General features: G+C 41.8%; 1 protein-coding gene across 1 annotated transcript in view; it reads left to right on the forward strand.

Moving 5' to 3' along the window:
• The window catches only part of DRAM1 (DNA damage regulated autophagy modulator 1), a 43,323-nt gene that overhangs the window by 2,987 nt on the left and 21,849 nt on the right, over window positions 1-18,487 (forward strand). Inside the window, exon 2 of the mRNA XM_023187568.1 lies at window positions 15,637-15,704. Coding sequence (XP_023043336.1) covers window positions 15,637-15,704 — 68 coding nt within the window. The remainder of the gene's footprint in view (window positions 1-15,636; window positions 15,705-18,487) is intronic.

Genomic DNA, 18,487 nt, shown 5'->3' on the forward strand with positions numbered 1-18,487 from the left:
ATTTTTTTTTTTGAGACGGAGGCTCGCTCTGTCACCCAGGCTGGAGTGCAGTGGCGTGATCTCAGCTCACTGCAAGCTCTGCCTCCCGGGTTCACACCATTCTCCTGCCTCAGCCTCCCGAGTAGCTGGGACTACAGACGCCCACAACCTCGCCCAGCTAGTTTTTCTTTTGTATTTTTTAGTACAGATGGGGTTTCACCATGTTAGCTAGGATGGTCTCGATCTCCTGACTTCGTGATCCGCCCGTCTCGGCCTCCCAAAGTGCTGGGATTACAGGCGTGAGCCACCGCGCCCTGCCGCTAATTTTTAATTCTTTTTGTATTTGTGGAGATGGCATCTTGCTGTGTCCTGCAATGCTTCCTTTTTTTTTTTTTAGACAGAGTCTTGCTTTGTCGCCCAGGCTGGAGTGCAATGGTGCAATCTTGGCTCACTGCAACCTCTACCTCCTGGTTCAAGAAATTCTCCTGACTCAGCATCCCAAGTAGCTGGGATTACAGGCACCTGCCACCACACCCAGCTAACTTTTTTGTATTTTTAGCAGAGACGGGGTTTCACCATGTTGGCCAGGCTGGTCTCGAACTCCTGACCTCAGATGATCCACCTGCCTCAGCCTCCTAAAGTGTTGGGATTACAGGCGTGAGCCACCACGCCCAGCCTGCAGTGCTTCTTATTGAGAAAACAGTAGCCATGTTTGTCCCAGATCTGAAGACTGAGGACAGATCATGTGTGATATTCATTGGCCAGGCTGTCAAAGGCAGGTTTTGAATATTCATGAAGGTGTCTGATGTAGTTGTGATTAATATCACTCCAAGGTGAACTTGAAATGGGAGACATTCAGAAATGGGAAAATAAGCTGACAAGGTGAACCACTTGTGAGATGCTCAAATCACAGACCCTACAAGGAAGTGGTTTACAATTTACCAAGGAAGCCTTCAGGAAAAGCAGAGTTACAAGAGAAAAAGGCATGGAATTGCCCCTTTGTTGCCAGGAGTTCTCAGCCAACACAAAACAAACATGTATTGATTGCCCATGTGCGCCTGGGGCTTTTAGGTTGTTTGTTCTCTGCTTACCTGAGCAGCTGGAGCACTGGATTGCCTCTGCCCGCTCCTAGAAAACATGTCCTTGGTGCAACAACAAGATGTGGGTAAGAACCACACATAGAGAAGAAGGCCGGCCGCGGTCTCTACTAAAAATACAAAAAGTTAGCTGAGCGTGGTGGCACATGCCTGTGAGCCCAGCTACTCAGGAGGCTGAGGCATGAGAATCGCTTGAAACTGGGAGTTAGAGGTTGCAGTGAACTGAGATTATGCCACTGCACTCCAGCCTGGTTGACTGAGTGAGACTCTTTCTCATTAAAAAAAAAAAAGAAAAAGAAAAAGAAAAAAAGAACCAGACATAGAGAAGTGATGGAAGTAACTCTACATTTATCCACTGGCCCTGACATATTCAACCTTATCTCTCTCTCCTTTTTTTTTTTTTTTTTTTTTTGAGATGGGGTCTTGCTATGTTGCTCAGGCTGGTCTTAAACTCTAGGGCTCAAGCAATCACCTGACCTCAGCCTCCTGAGTACTTGGGCTGACCTCAGCCTCCTGAGTACTTGGGATTAAAAGTGTGCACCCCCATCCCAGGCTGACAGTATCTCTCTTAGCTCATCACCTCCTCCTCTCCTCTACCCCTACCCTTTGTACTTCCCTTCAACCACATTGGCCTTGTGTCTTAACACATCAAGCACCCCTCCTTCTCAAGGCCTTTGCGGTGGCTGTTCCCTCTGCCAGGTGTTCTTCCTGCAGCTATTTTTCACTTACCTCTTTTGTTCAAATGTTACCTTCCTGCAGACTTTTTCACTTACCTCATTTGTTCAAATGTTATCATCTTGATGAGACCTGCCCTGATCACCTTTTTTAAAAATTGCACCTGACCACTACTGGTCACCATATCCAGTCTTATTATTCACCATACCACCTATCACCTTCTAACAAATCATGTGATTTAACTTATTCATTATGGTTATTTTCTGTCTCCTTTCACTGGATTGTAAGATCCATGAAAGCTCTCAGTATTTGCTGAATGAGTATTTCTTGGGTACTCACTCTTTACCCCAGGACAGGGCAGATCCCGTAAGGAAAAGCTTGACATGGCCATTCAGTTTGGTGGCTGGTGATTTGGAAGTCCTCAGGATGAGTTTCCTTTTACATTCTAACATTGTTCAGCCATTCTGATGGTCTGATGTTTTTAGCACAGTTGAACACTTTAAATAAGAGCCACAACCATAAGGAGGACCTCTCCCCAGTATGACATTTACAATCAGCTTTCTTATCAGATGCTTTCTGCTTGTAACATTGTTATTCTTCAGCATATTGGATAAATTGGCAAATGGTTCTTAGACGTATGAAAAGATATTCAACTTTATGAATAGGAATAAATATTCAAATTAAAACTCACTGATGCCAGTTGTGATCTACTGGGTTAGCAGAAACCCAAATGTTTGATACTGGTACTGGTGAGAATATGGGGAAACAGTCTCTTTCATACATTGCTTACAGGAACGTGAACTGATTTCAGTCTCTGTGGTGGGACTTGGGCAATATCTATGGATATGACAGATACACACACACACACACACCCATCATTTGATGCAACAGCCAGGTTTTTTTGGAAATTTATCCTATAGGTATACATGCCCGTGTGAAGAATGGCATTTCTATAATGTTACTCAGGGCATTGCTTTGAATAATAAAAGATTGGAAACTACAAATGACCATCAGTAGAGAATTGCCTAAATAAATGTGGTTTATTTATTAAAGGATACCTCAAGTGAAAGCTCTCTGTACCTAGCAGATTCTTTTTACATCAATACACTTGTATGGAAAAATCTCCAAGATACATTTTTTTTTTTTTTTTTTTTGAGACGGAGTCTCGCTCTATCGCCCAGGCTGCTCACTGCAAGCTCTGCCTCCCGGGTTTACGCCATTCTCCTGCCTCAGCCTCCCCAGTAGCTGGGACTACAGGCGCCGGCCACCTCGCCCGGCTAGTTTTTTGTATTTTTTAGTAGAGACGGGGTTTCACCGTATTAGCCAGGATGGTCTCGACCTCCTGACCTCGTGATCCGCCCGTCTCGGCCTCCCAAAGTGCTGGGATTACAGGCTTGAGCCACCGTGCCCGGCTAAGATACATTGTTACATGCGAAAAAGCAAGATACAGAACAACATATGTTCTCATTAGTGGAGAAAAAAAGAGGAGCAAAATAATATGTATTTGCATTAGCTTGCATAAAGAAACAAATAAAAGTGGTTTACCTGTGTGTGATGGAGGGAGGAGTAGGTCAAGGTCAGTGAGACATTGGCAAATGAGGAGAAAGGATGATTATAAGCCATACCTTTTTGTTTTATTTTTTAGCCAAATGAATGGGTTTCCTCTCAGAAAATTAAATTAAAAACATGAGGCTGGGCGCAGTGGTTCACTCACGCCTATAATCCCAGCACTTTGGGAGGCCAAAGTGGGCAGATCATGAGGTCAGGAGATCGCGACCATTCTGGCCAACATCGTGAAACCCTATCTCTACTAAAAATACAAAAATCAGCTGGGCATGGTGGCGTGCGCCTGTAGTCCCAGCTACTTGGGAGGCTGTGGCAGGAGAATCGGAACCGGGGAGTTAAGAGGTTGCAGTGGGCCGAGATTGCACCACTGCACTCCAGCCTGGTGACAGAGCGAGACTCCTCAAAAAAAAAAAAAAAAGAAATTAAAAACATGGGCCCAACCACCATGAGATATAACAAGTTAGAATAGCATAAAGTGATATTTCTTATTTTGAAACCATTAACAAAAGCATATCAAAAGGAAGGACAAATAAAAGCTAACCTCAAAAAATTAGTTTAGATTTGCACTTGGGTGCAGTGCCTCATGCCTGTAATCCCACACTTTGGGAGGCTGAAGTGGGCTGATCACTTGAGTCCAGGAGTTTGAGACCAGCCATGGGCAATATGGTGCAACTCTGTCTCTACAATAGTCCCGCCTACTCAGGAGGCTGAGGTGGGAGGATCACTTGAGCCTGGAGTCTGAGGCTGCAGTGATCTGTGATCACACTGCTGCACTCCAGCTTGGATGACAGAGCGACACCCCCGTCTCAAAAAAAAAAAAAAAAAAAAAGATTTGCACAAGGCCACACCCACATTCTCAAGCCAAATCACGCTTAACTTGTTACAGTTTCTTATCAAATTATTAACTTTTTCCAGCTGGTAGACCACTGTCTTCCATCTTTTTTTTGACATGTGTCTCTTGCCATGATATCTTGCTCATGATATTCTGTGATCCTTTACTCTTCAGTGTTGCCAATTCTAGATCCTGGCTTTTCTCTTTATTAGCATGTCTCACTTTCCATGTGAATACAGTTTTGTGGCATAGATTGTGGCCTTTGGCCACCCACATTGTTCTACCTCATGACCCCACACTCTCTGCTCAGTAGTTGATGACAGAAAACTGGGTCACCTAGAATCAAGCCACTTTAAAAGGGTGAACAAAATTGCAGAGTAAATGAAGTAAAAGAAGTTTGGTCAGGTCTTTAACTTCAAAAATGATACTAACAATTAGGAAAATAACGAGTTTAACTTACATTTATATAACAATCACAAATTTTGGGTTATGACAAGTATGTGTTAATTCTTCAGGTGCTGATCTTTATAGATAACATATCTTTATAGAGAAAATGCTTTTTTTTTTTTTTTTTAGGCGGACTTTCGCTTTTGTTGCCCAGGCTGGAGTGCAATGGCACACTCTCGGCTCACTGCAACCTCCTGCCTCCCAGTTCAAGCTATTCTCCCACCTCAGCCTCCAGAGTAGCTGTGATTAGAGGCATGTGCCACCATGCCTGGCTAATTTTTTTTTTTTTTTTGAGATGAAGTCTCGCTCTTATCCCCCAGGCTGGAGTGCAATGGCGTGATCTCGGCTCACTGCAACCTCTGCCTCCCAGGTTCAAGCGATTCTCCTGCCTCAGCCCCCCGAGTAGCTGGGATTACAGGCACCTGCCACCATGCCCAGCTAATTTTTGTATTTTTAGTTGAGACGGGGTTTCACCATGTTGGCCAGGCTCGGACTTCTGACTTCAGGTGTTCCACCTGCCTTGGCCTCCTAAAGTGTTGGGATTACAGGCGTGAGCCACCGCGCCTGTCCTCCCCAGCTAATTTTGTATTTTCAGTAGAGACACGGTTTCTCTATGTTGGTCAGGCTGGTCTTGAACTCCCGCCTTGGCCTCCCAAAGTGCTGGGATTACAGGCGTGAGTCATTACAGGCGTGAGCCACTGCGCCTGTCCTCCCCAGCTAATTTTGTATTTTCAGTAGAGACATGGTTTCTCTATGTTGGTCAGGCTGGTCTTGAACTCCCGCCTTGGCCTCCCAAAGTGCTGGGATTACAGGTGTGAGTCACTGCGCCCAGCCTTGCATTCTTTTTCCAATACAGAAAAATGGTTTTATGATTATATTATAGTAAGTCTTTCATTTCACATTTAACTTTTTTTTTTTTTTTTTTGACGGAGTCTGGCTCTGTCGCCCAGGCTGGAGTGCGGTGGCCGGATCTCAGTTCACTGCAAGCTCCACCTCCCAGGTTTACGCCATTCTCCTGCCTCCGCCTCCCAAGTAGCTGGGACTACAGGCGCCCGCCTCGTCGCCCGGCTAGTTTTTTGTATTCTTTAGTAGAGACGGGGTTTCACCGTATTGGCCAGGGTGGTCTCGATCTCCTGACCTCGTGATCCGCCCGTCTCGGCCTCCCAAAGTGCTAGGATTACAGGCTTGAGCCACCGCGCCCGGCCTCACATTTAACTTTTTAAAGAAAGTTTCCTTCTGTTTTTGTTTTTTATAAACGCTGATGTCAAGCGCTGACTTTCAGTAGCTCATAGCGAGGGAAGGAGCTGCTCTGCTACTATGAAACCCCGCCCCAGAAGCAGGTTGCCTATGAGTGGTTTAATACCAGGTTTCCCATTTAACTACATTTAGCTTTTGAAGGGGCATATGAAGAGGTTCATTTTTGCAAAAATGTCTGAAGACTCCAATTTTCCCAATGGACTTTTTTTTTTTTTTTTTAAGACAGAACTTTGCTCTGTCGCCCAGGCTGGAGAGCAGTGGCATGACCTCAGCTCACTGCAACCTCTGCCTCCCAGTTCAAGCAATTCTCCTGTGTCAGCCTCCTGAGTAGCCGGGACTACAGGCTCCCGCCATCATGTCCAGCTAATTTTTTGTATTTTTACTAGAGAGAGAATTTCACCATGTTGGCCAGTCTGGTCTCGAACTCCTGACCTCAAGTGATCTGCCCGCCTCAGCCTCCAAAATTCCTGGGATTACAGGCGTGAGCCACCACGCCCAGCGTCCCAGTGGCCATTCTTAATCTGTATGTAAGGATATTGATCTTGTTTATTGCCTGTCTCACACAAAATATACGCTCCATGAGGATAGAGATTTGGGATTTGTCTATAGCATTTGTGACAGAGCCTGACACATTGCAGGCACTTGGTAAATATTGGTTGAATGTTGAACAAGATAATTTGTGTCATATGGTCCTGTTTCATTAACCTTGTTAGTTTCCTCCTCTTTAATTGTTAACTGATTCTGCCAGCACCTCATTGTTCATTGACTTTGGTTGCAGTTCTGTTTTCCAGCACAATTAGAAATGAAATCCTTGTGTTTCACAAGATTTGTGGTCCCAGTTTGTGGTTGATTTGACTTGCATTGTTGACTATTTACAATATTTAATAATAATACTAAGAGGGAACATAGCATGATTAAGAGCAACAACTTTGGAACAGACAGCCTGGATTAGGGTATGACTCTATTATGTGTTCCAACTGTAGAACTTCGGACAGGTTACTTGACATCTCTCGGCTTCTCTATTGGTTAATAATTGCACATACTTCATTATTAACATGAACTCACAGAAAACTCATTAACAGTCTGGTGGAAGAACATAGTATGTAGAAGTACTTGCTATTAGTATTATCAAGGGTGCCGTCCACATTGGTCTGGATAGGAAAGGATGTTTGGTTGGGAGCTAATTTTAGAAATGATGGCTTTATATGTGAATGTAATATCAGAAGCTCTTTTATTTAGTAGCCTCAACTTAATCAACTTACTGGGTTAACTGATGAATTCATTCTTTGAAAAATGCACTGACTGAAGCCAATGACCCCTCAAAACTCCCTCCTGTGAGGGCCGCTCTGTGGGTACTTGCTTCTCTTACCCATGTCTTTGTATTCTTATCAAATGCCAATTGTGTTTATTCCCAAATTGTATTTATGTTCGTGCCAGTTGTATTTTGTATTGTAACTGTGTGACTTAATGCAACACATATTAACTGATGATCTGTGTAGGTAAAAAGAGAATTGTAATTTCTAAAAAAATTTGTTTGGGCCGGATGCAGTGGCTCATGCCTGTAATCCCAGCGCTTTGGGAGGCTGAGGCGGGTGGATCACTTGAGGTAAGGAGTTCAATACCAGCCTGGCCAACATGGTGAAACCCCATCTCTATTAAAAATACAAAATTAGGCCGGGCGCAGTGGCTCAAGCCTGTAATCCCAGCACTTTGGGAGGCCGAGACGGGTGGATCACGAGGTCAGGAGATTGAGACCATCCTGGCTAACATGGTGAAACCCCGTCTCTACTAAAAATACAAAAAACTAGCCGGGCGAGGTGGCGGGCACCTGTAGTCCCAGCTACTTGGGAGGCTGAGGCAGGAGAATGGCGTAAACCTGGGAGGCGGAGCTGCGGAGCTTGCAGCGAGCTGAGATCCGGCCACTGCACTCCAGCCTGGGCGACAGAGTGAGACTCCGTCTCAAAACAAACAAACAAACAAACAAACAAACAAAAAAACACAAAAAACAAAATTAGCCAGGCATGGTGGCACACGCCTGTAATCCCAGCTACTCGGGAGGCTGAGGCAGGAGAGTCGCTCGAATCTGGGAGGCAGAGGTTGCAGTAAGCTGAGATTGTGCCATTGCACTCCAGCCTGGGGCGACAAGAGTGAAATTCCATCTTAAAACAACAACAACAAAAAAAATTGGTTGAATGCTTTGGAAAGATTAAAAAGAGAGACAAATTGTCCAAAAAAAATTTGCAGTCCTTTTAGTAATTGATCTGACAACTGTAAATATTTAGGAAACTGGTATAAGGAAAACTGGAAGGAATCTGAATTCAAATTGCTTCAAAAGTGTTTTTAAGACTTCCCTCCACTTTAAAGAAACCAAAATTGGAAATGAGATGATTCAGAGTAGATGTGATTTATATGCCAAGAAGACACAGTGGACCCATACTCTTGTAATGGCATTGGTCTACATCCACAGGTGGGCAAATTAATATACATTGATACACTTTAAGTTAAAATAAAATGTTTGTGGTATGTATTCATTCATACAAGTTTTTAAGACTTTTTAAAGTACTCACTACTGGCATCTTTTTTTTTCTTTTCCTTTTTTTTTTTTCTTTTTTGAGACAGAGTCTAACTCTTGTCATCCAGGCTGGAGTGTAGTGGCACAATCCCAGCTCACTGCAACCTGTGCCTCACGGGTTTAAGCAATTCTCGTGCCTCAGCCTCCCAAGTAGCTGAGATTACAGGTGCCCACTACCACGCATGGCTAATTTTTGTATTTTTAGTAGAGACGGGGTTTCATCATGTTGGCCAGGCTGGTCTCGAACTCCTGACCTCAAGTGATCTGCCTCCCTCGGCCTCCCAAAGTCCTGGGATTTCAGGCATGAGCCACTGTGCCTGGCCCTAATTTTTGATGACTTTTGCTTAAACCAACTTTTTTGATTACTGAGACGACACAGAATTTCAGGCAGTGGTGATGTTGGCTTTCCAGTTCAGCCGTAACAATGGGTATCACAATAAAAAATACTCAGTTAATGAGGGCTGTGTGCATAAAATCACATATTCTGACATGATGGTAATGACGTATCAGTTTTTACAGTGCAGTGATTATAACCTCATAGTATTTCTAATCTATAGTGTCACAAAGATGAAAAGGCAGGCATGCCATTTAAAACCTTTAGCTAGAAAAGTATTATTATTATTATTGTTTTGAGACAGAGTTTTTGCTCTGTTGCCCAGGCTGTAGTGCAATGGTATGATCTCAACTCACTACAGCCTCTTCCTCCTGGGTTCAAGTGAGTCTCCAGGCTCAGCCTCCCAAGTAGATGGGATTACAGGCGTCTGCCACCATACCCAGCTAATTTTTGTGTTTTTTAGTAAAGACGAGGTTTCACTATGTTGTTCAGGCTGGTCTTGAACTCTTGACCTTAGGTGATCCACCCACCTCAGCCTCCCAAAATGCTAGGATTATAGGCATGAGCCACTGTGCCTGGCTGAAAAGTATTATTTTTGAGATGATCATTTATAATTGAATATTGACTTCACAAACACATGAAATTAGTTAATTCTAAGAAAAGCATAATAAGAAAAGTGAAGATCCCAAACTTTTGCAGCCCCAAAATTAATTGAGGGTGATGGATGCAGTATTCTGCAGCCTGAGTCTACTGTAAATATATAATTTCTCCTCTGATTTAAATTTTCCCTGTCATTTGGGTACAATAAATTCTTTTCTTCTCACTGAATTAAGTAAAATTATGAATATTTTTCTTCTATGTTTCATTTTAAAAAGGCATTAGAGTATTGCTCAAAAGTCTTGACTGATGCAGGGCTGACATCTTTCAAACATCTCAATTTTTTTTTTTTTTGGTTCCGGGGGCAGGGTCTTGCTCTGTTGCCCAGACTGGATTGCAGTGGCATGATTTCAGCTCACTGCAGCCTCTGCCTTCCGGGCTCAAGTGGTCCTCCCACCTCAGCCTCCCAAGTAGCTAGGACTATAGGAACATGCCACCATGCTTGGCTAATTTTTTTTTTTTGTAGAGATGGGGTCTCACTGTATTGCCTGGGCTGGTCTTGAACTCCTGGGCTCAAGAGATCCTCCCACCTCAGCCTCTTATAGTGCTGGGATTACAAGTGTGAGCCACTGTGCCCAGCCTCAATCTCAATTAAAAAAAAAAGTTTCATAGTCATCTTTAGCTCACAGTAATTGCCTTTCATTCCATCAAGAACATGCATTGAAGAGTTATTGTGAGCCAAGGACACCATAGCTGGCTCCAGAAGAAATAGCTGATACACCCCTGACTGAAATGTACGACATGTAAACTCACATGAAAATGACAATAACTTGAAAGAAATGTAATATAGCACAGCAGAGAAGAGTTCCGAAATTAGAGAGTTCTAGGGTTCTTTCCTCTTGGAAGCCCCCTCTCGTGAGAGAGCTGTTTTCCTTTCTCTTTTCTTTTTCCTATTAAATCTCCACTCAGAAAAGAAAAGAGGAGAGAAGAGAAGAGAAAAGAAAAGAAAGGAAGGAAAAAAGGAAATTGGAGAGTTCTAGATGCACAGCTTGGCTTCCTTGTTTATTCTGTGGCCAAGTTAGTTTTCTAAGACTGTTTCCTCATCTTTAAGATGGCAATAGTGAGCCGGGTGCGGTGGCTCACGCCTGTAATCCCTACACTTTGGGAAGCCAAGGGAGGTGGAGCACTTGAGGTCAGGAGTTTAAGACCAGCCTTGCCAACATGGTGAAACCTCGTCTCTACTAAAAATACAAAAATTAGCCATGCGTGGTGGTGGGCGCCTGTAATCTCAGCTACTTGGGAGGCTGAGGCATGAGAATTGCTTAAACCCGTGAGGCAGAGGTTGCAGTGAGCTGAGATTGTGCCACTGCACTCCAGCCTGGGTGACAAGAGTTAGACTCTGTCTCAAAAAAAAAAAAAAAAAAAAAAAAAGATTCCAGTAGATTTTCCTTCTAATATGAAGATCAAAGAAGATGTGCCTGGCGGAATGTGGTTGCTGAGGAAGTGTTCATTTCTAATTTTTTCTTTTTCTTTTTCTTTTTTTTTGATTTTTATTTATTTTTTGAGATGAAGTCTCACTCTGTCGGCCAGGCTGGAGTGCAGTGGGACGATCTCGGCTCGCTGTAACCTCTGCCTCCCGGGGTCAAGCGATTCTCCTGCCTCAGCCGCCTGAGTAGCTGGGATTACAGGTATGTGCCACCACGCCTGGCTAATTTTTGTTTTTTAAGTAGAGACAGGGTTTCACCATGTTGCCCAGGCTGGTCTCGAACTCCTGACTTCAGGTGATCTGCCCGCCTTGGCCTCCCAAAGTGCTAGGATTACAGGTGAGAACCACCGAGCCTGGCCCTATTTTTTTTGGTATTTGTAGCCACTGGAGCCATGTGGGGATGGTTTCTAGAGATGCCCCTCAAATAACTTTCCAAATCAAACCACGTTCATCTCCCTCTTTATCACCATACTGGGCTAAGCCACTGTCATCTCTGGACAAACTGCTGAAGTAGCTTCCTTACGGTCTCCCTGGTCCACGATTGCCTCTCTACAGTCTTTTCAAAACATCCTTTAAAAACGTGTTGTATGTGTGAACAAGAGGGAACTCTGATAGAGAGAGGGCAGAATTGCTTGTGGGTAGTGAGAAAAGAGCAAGGTGTTTTTATTTGTTGGTAGGAAATTCTTTTTAAGTTTCAGAATAGTTGATATAGCTGAAGGGTGCCCCCCCAATTCTAAAACAGTCATCACCAAGTGAAGCTGCCAGAAAGTTAGCTCTCATAACTAAAAGTAGCTAATAAAATGTAGTATGACTATTCCATACTTATCCCTTTTAAATAATATATTTGAATATTATAAAGATAAAGGAAATAATGGTCTCTTTATACTGGGGCATTATGGGTTTTTTAGATTCTAAGTCCCGATCAATCATCCAAGCAATTAGTCTGTGAGTTTGGAACAATCTAATACATTTCAGGTTGGAGACACACATGATGTTGCATTCTGTTAGCATCTAAGTTCCTCCAATACACCATAGTTCTAGGCTTTGGAGTATTTATATCCTGTGCAGCCAGTAACTTAGAGAACAACGTTTGACCAAGCTTCGGAAAGTCTTCTGTTATCCAGCATGTTTTCTTTGTATGGTTTTCATTCCTTTCAGTATCAAGTGATTATTCACTAGCTTAACATCATAAATTAGTTTGAAGTAGGATGTTACACAAACGACTTGGAATTTTCCACAGTCTGCTTAACTTGCAGAAATGTAAATACAGGAAATGTGGACATAAACGGATTTCCTAGGCACAACCTACCCCTGCAATAACTGTATACACATAACAGCCTCAACAGCTTCTGAACCACAGGCAAATGAACAATTTGCTGGCCTTGTCCTCCCTACAGTTTCCAGAAAGTGCCTTACTAGCAAGGAGGCAAATGAAGTGGTGGGTGGAGCTGGGCAGGGCCCACCACATTGCTGAAACTGTGTGGTGCAGAATGATGTGGTAGGAGCTGGGTAGAGAGACTACTGCTGCCAGCCTGAGAACCAGCTGGTTTCACCTCTCACTCATTCTCCAGTTTGCTGAATCAGGCACCCAGGCACAGTTAGGCCAACCAAATACTACTACCTCTGCCCTTGCATGATGGAATCATTTAGCTTGAGCTTAAAAAAAAATAAAATAAAAAGAGGCTACCCACAGAGTCTCTTGGTTACCTCTTAGTGTTATACTCGTCTGGATTCCAATATCACCAGAAGAAGATGTGACTTAATACTTACTTATGTATGCTGTCCAAAAAAGCGAAAAACAAAACAACAAAAATAAAAAATATTTACTTAATATGTAAGATCAGACATGGAAAGACTTATAAGAACATTTTTTATTGAGAGGTAAGAGCTCTTTCATTTTTATTTTATTTTATTTTTTATTTTCTTTTTGAGACAGAGTCTTGCTGTGTCGCCCAGGCTGGAGTGCAGTGGCGTGATCTCGGCTCACGGCAGCCTCCACCTCCTTGTTTCAAGAGATTCTCATGCCTCAGCCTCCTGAGTAGCTGGGATTACAGGCGCCCACCACCATGCCTGGCTAATTTTGTTTTTTGTTTTTTAATTTTTGGTAGAGATGAGGTTTCGCCATGTTGGCCAGGCTGGTCTCGAGCCCCTGACCACAAGTGATCCACCTGCCTCAGTCTCTCAGAGTGCTGGGATTACAGGTATGAGCTAATGTGTGCCCAGCCCTCTTTCATATTTAAACTGGTAATGGGCAAACACTGTTGTTCTTAAAAGTTTTGAAATGTTCACATTTTCATTTGCCTCTTAGAAAGTTTTCATGAACTATTCTTGAGCAAAATTTCAGCTAATGTAAATTGGTGCTGCTTTGTCACTTACTGGAAATTTTTTTTTAATTTTTAAAATTTTAAAATTATTTTTATTTTATGTTTTATTTCCTCACCTCTTTGAATTCTACACTTAGTGGAAATAAATCACAGACTAATACTCGTTACCTGATAGATCTGGGAATTTGTGACTCAGATTGTATCTAACAAATATTTTGCTGATTAATGGGTGAATTCTATAGCTATCTGTGGAGTTAAAAGAAGAAACTTTGAAAAGATAGGTGTTTCATCAAACAACTAGTTATGAATTTTTGTTGTGTCAACACTGTTGTACTGTTGTAGTGCAGAGGTGTAGGAATGTGGGCTATTGATACTCAGGCATTGATGGTGGGTGTTATAGACTGGGTCATCCTGAAAAATAATCAGATTTACCGTGGTGGTATTTGGCAGAAAGGTTTTACAATTATAGTATTTGAGGAGTTTCTAAGATCTTGCCTAGTTTACATCTTTCTGGTCTGCAACAAAGGCATAATGATGCCTTCTAATCACCGTGCTGCTTCATTCCCATGGCGTGCTGGAGCTAGCTGGTGTCTGCTACTTCTAAGTAGCTGGGATTACAGGCACCCGCCACCATGCTCAACTAATTTTTGTATTTTTTAGTAGAGACGGGGTTTCACCATGTTGGTCAGGCTGGTCTCAAACTCCTGACCACAGGTGACCCACCCGCCTCGACCTCCCAAAGTGCTGGGATTACATGCGTGAGCCACTATGCCCAGCCCTATTAACTTCTTTATACTCCAGTTTAAATGTGAAGTGTTAGCAAAACTTAAAGTTCCTACTTTCTACACACACAGGCTCCTTGTGGAATTCTTCAAACACAAGTGCATCATTTTCAACGTGATCCATTTTTCAATACTTAGATTTCAGAGCTGTTTACAAATGTAGAAACACTCAAAATAAGTACAAGTTGTTTCATGTTGGGAGCTCTTTTGCCATCAGTTTTAAAGTGAGCAGCCTGAAAATGAAAAAAGTTAAAGCTTGGCACTAATAGAAAATAGAACATGTTGGCCGGACATGGTGGCTGGCACCTGTAATCCCAGCACTTTGGGAGGTTGAGGCGAGACGATTGCTTGAGCTCAGGATTTCAAAACCAGCCTGGGGAACTTAGCGAAACCCTATCTGTAAAAAATAAAAAAAAGAACATGTCAAACAGTATTTTCCAACTCATTTAATTAATTGAAAGACTGTACCTGAAAAATGTTTTACAGAAACCCTTTTATGTTAAAATAATTTACCACAATTAATATACCCTAGATACCCTATTATTTCCATAAAGTATTCCTAGGGATCAATAATATTATTCAGGTTTTTTTTGTTGTTGTTGTGGGTTTTTTTTGTTTTTGTTTTTGTTTTTTTGAGACAGAGTTTCGCTCTTGTTGCCCAGGCTGGAGTGCAATGGTGTGATCTCGGCTCACCGCAACCTCCGCCTCCTGGGTTCAAGTGATTCTCCTGCCTCAGCCTCCTGAGTAGCTGGGATTACAGGCATGTGCCACCATGGCCGGCTAATTTTGTATTTTTAGTAGAGACTGGGCTTCTCCATGTTGGTCAGGCTGGTCTCAAACTTCTGACCTCAGGTGATCTGCCAGCCTTGGACTCCCAAAGTCCTGGGATTATAGGCGTGAGCCACTGGCCCAGCCTCAGCTTTTTATCATAATATTTTCAGCAGATAACAAACTCTCAGTTATTAGAAAATAAAGTGATGTGTTTAAGTGTATTTAACATGCCAATATTAGAATTTTCAAACATGATTTTATTTTTATTTTATTTTATTTTTTTGAGACCAAGTCTCACTCTGTTGCCCAGGCTGGAATGCAGTGGCGTGATCTCGGCTCGCTGTAACCTCTGCCTCCCTGGTTCAAGAGATTTTCCTTCCTCAGCCTCCCGAGTAGTTGGGACAACAGGCACCTGCCACCACACTGGGCTAAGTTTTGTACTTTTAGCAGAGATGGGGGTTTTACCATGTTGGCCAGGCTGGTCTTGAACTCCTGACCTCAGGTGATCCTTCCACCTCCACCTCCCAAAGTGCTGGGATTACAGGTGTGAGCCACTGCGCCTGGCCTCAAACATTATTTTAGATCATTTTTTTTTTTTTCAAAGTAGTCACAATTCTTCACTGAGAATGAACACATGCCAAGGTTAGTGGGTTTGATCATTTGAAAAATGGCAACACTATTCATTTTAAACACTTCCTGACTTTTTACTATGGAACCTCTCATGGTATAAAAATACCTTTTAGATTTTTCAGAGCCAAAATTAAAATACTTTAGGAAAAAATCAGGCCAAATCTTTGGAATTCAAAGTGACTGAACACCTAAAAGAAACACAATATAAAACTTGCCAATTACATGTCTTCCCAGAGGTCTGGACTGAATTTCTTGCTAATAATTTGGACATTTCTTCTCTTTGCCAGTGACACAGGAACAACACCTCCAGAGAGTGGTATTTTTGGATTTATGATAAACTTCTCTGCATTTCTTGGTAAGTACACAATAATTATTACAAATAATTGAAAAACTCACAATTCCAAGTGAAGTCAGATGTGTCATTTTTAGTTTGTGTATAATTTTTATTTTATTTTATTTAGTTTTTCTGAGACAAGGCTGGAGTGCAGTGGCGTGATCACGACTGGCTGCAGCCTCAACCTCCCAGGCTCAAGCAATCCTCACACCTTAGCCTCCGGAGTAGCTGGTACTACAGGCACCCACCACCACGCCCAGCTAATTTTTTGTATTTTTTTTGTAGAGATGGGGTTTCACCGTGTTGCCAGGCTGGCCTCAAACTCCTGGGCTTCAGTGATCCACCTGCCTTGGCCTCTCAAAGTGCTGAACTTACAGGTGTGAGCCACTGCACACGGCCTTGTGTATAATTTTTTTAAAAGCACAACCTTTGCAGCTAGATTTTTGTCCTACTTTGAGAAACTGAAGTGAAAAGATATAAAAAATTATGGCTTTATTAGAGAACTATACTTTAATGAGTAATTTGTAACAGGATTTGCTGTAGGTGGTTTTAAATACCAAACTTCTGGAATGGATTTTAAGTGCAATTTGGTTTTTAAAAGTGTCGATTTATAGTCAAGACATTTATGTAAGCCAAAGACACCCAATGCGTAAGCTAAGTTTCTCAAAGTGTATTCTGAAGGCAAGCTGATGAAAAATCACCTGGAGCTCTGGTAAAGTGCAGGTTCCTGGGCCACGTTACTCAACCAAACCTTTGGGAGTGTGGGTTCCTGAAGATGTGTTGTAAACAAGTACTCTAGGGGACTTGGATTCTCACTAAAGTTTGTGGACCATTGACAAAGGCATTATCTTACCTGTTAGAGAAAGAGAACAGGTGGAGTAAGAATTAGTATGATTTTTCTTTTCAATTCCTCAGATGTACCTGAGATGCAGTTGATAGGGTACAACCTTGTCATGAACCAATTAATGTAATGCACATTAATTACAATTACTGTACAATAAAGCTCAGTCTTCTATAAGGTGATCCAAGTATATAGATATTAGATGTGGGGCTTTTTCTCTTAGTCCTTCTATAATCTCCCCCCATGGAAAAATCAAGTGTTTGCCAAGGGCCTATCTTTTAACCAGCGCTTTCTGTTCTTCTCTACTGGTACAGTGTGGGAAGGGACAGTGATGCTGACCCTACTTAGTGACTTGGCATTTTTGAAATCTGTTCATCCTACTTGGTAGCGGGAAAGTTTCACCGCATCACCATTTGTAGTCCTCCTAAAGTTTTGGAGGTGAGCAAGGGGAAGTAGCAATATGGAGTCAATCAATCCCAGTGCCCTCTTACACCATCCTTGCCAAGAAACCAGACTTGGAAAACAGAGAGATTATTTTATCACAGCAAGTGATAAATACAGCTTTTGCTTCTGAATAAAGCAGAAGCTGACATAAGTATATTCATTTAAAATAGTCTATGTGAGCTCATGCCTGTAATTCTAGCATTTTGGGAGGCTGAAGCAGGATGATCTGTTGAGCCCAAGAGTTCAAGACCAGCCTGGGCAACGTAGTGAGATCTTGTCTCTACAAAAAGTTAAAACAAAAACAAAAACAAAAAAAAAAGAAGAAGAAGAAAGAAAGAAAGAAAAAAGAAATTAGCTGGGTGTGGTGATGCATGCCTGTAGTCCCAGTTACTTGGGGGGATAAAGTGGGAGAATTGCCTGAGCCCAGGAGGTCAAGGCTGCAGTGAGCCATGACTGTGCCACTGTACTCCCACCCAGGTCTCTGTCTCCAAAAAAAAAAAAAAAAAAAAAAATATGACAAGTTATTAGTTTTTAGCCTGCTTTTTAAAAATTCAGGAATGGATACATTATGGCCATCATACTATGTAAATATATACACAATTACTTTATCCTTTCCACACATGCATGGTATCCTTCCCAAGGATGTATTATCATTTATTTAATCAGTTCCCTATTGTCCAACATTTAGGCTCTTTCTGGTATTTTGTAATTCTAATGTTGAAGTGAACATCTTTTAAATGTATCTTTGCATATTTGTGTAAATTTTTCGATAAGATACATTTGCTGAGTTAAAGGGAATACACATCTAAAATTATGATAGCTATTCATTTATTCAACATTTACTAAGTACATACTATATGATAGGGTTTGTGCTTGTTTATGACTTAGTGTTGAGGTTACAACAGCAAACAAAACGGACAAGGCCCCTGCTCTCATGGAGGCTACATTTTATTGCCAAATTACAACAAATGGTATTTGGTTAATTTACTAGCTATTTGGAAAAACATACCTTTACTATCCTCCTCACATCATACACAAAAACCAATTGCAATTTAATAAACAAGCAAAAATTTACTAGCTATTTGGAAAAACATACCTTTACTATCCTCCTCACATCATACACAAAAACCAATTGCAATTTAATAAACAAGCAAAACTATGCAATAATTAAATTACAGGAGAATATTTTTTAAACCTTGGAATAGAAACTTACACAAAACCTAGAAGAATTGACAGATAGGAGTAGATTAAAAATTAAAACTTCTAAATGATGAAAGATACAAGAAACAACGTTAAAAGACAAATAGCAGAGCAGAAGAAAATTTGCAATATTTGTAGCAGATAATAGACTAATGGACATAATGTGTAAAAAGTAACTACAAATTAGAAATCGACAAGCACAAGAGAAGAATAAAAAGAAAATTGTAAACATGCATTTCTCAGAAGAAGAAATGCAAATGACCAGTAGATATACTGAAAGTTGCTAAATCTCACTAATGATCAGAGAAATGCAAACTAA

Source organism: Piliocolobus tephrosceles, chromosome 10, assembly GCF_002776525.5.
Source record: "Piliocolobus tephrosceles isolate RC106 chromosome 10, ASM277652v3, whole genome shotgun sequence".
NCBI lineage: Eukaryota > Metazoa > Chordata > Mammalia > Primates > Cercopithecidae > Piliocolobus > Piliocolobus tephrosceles.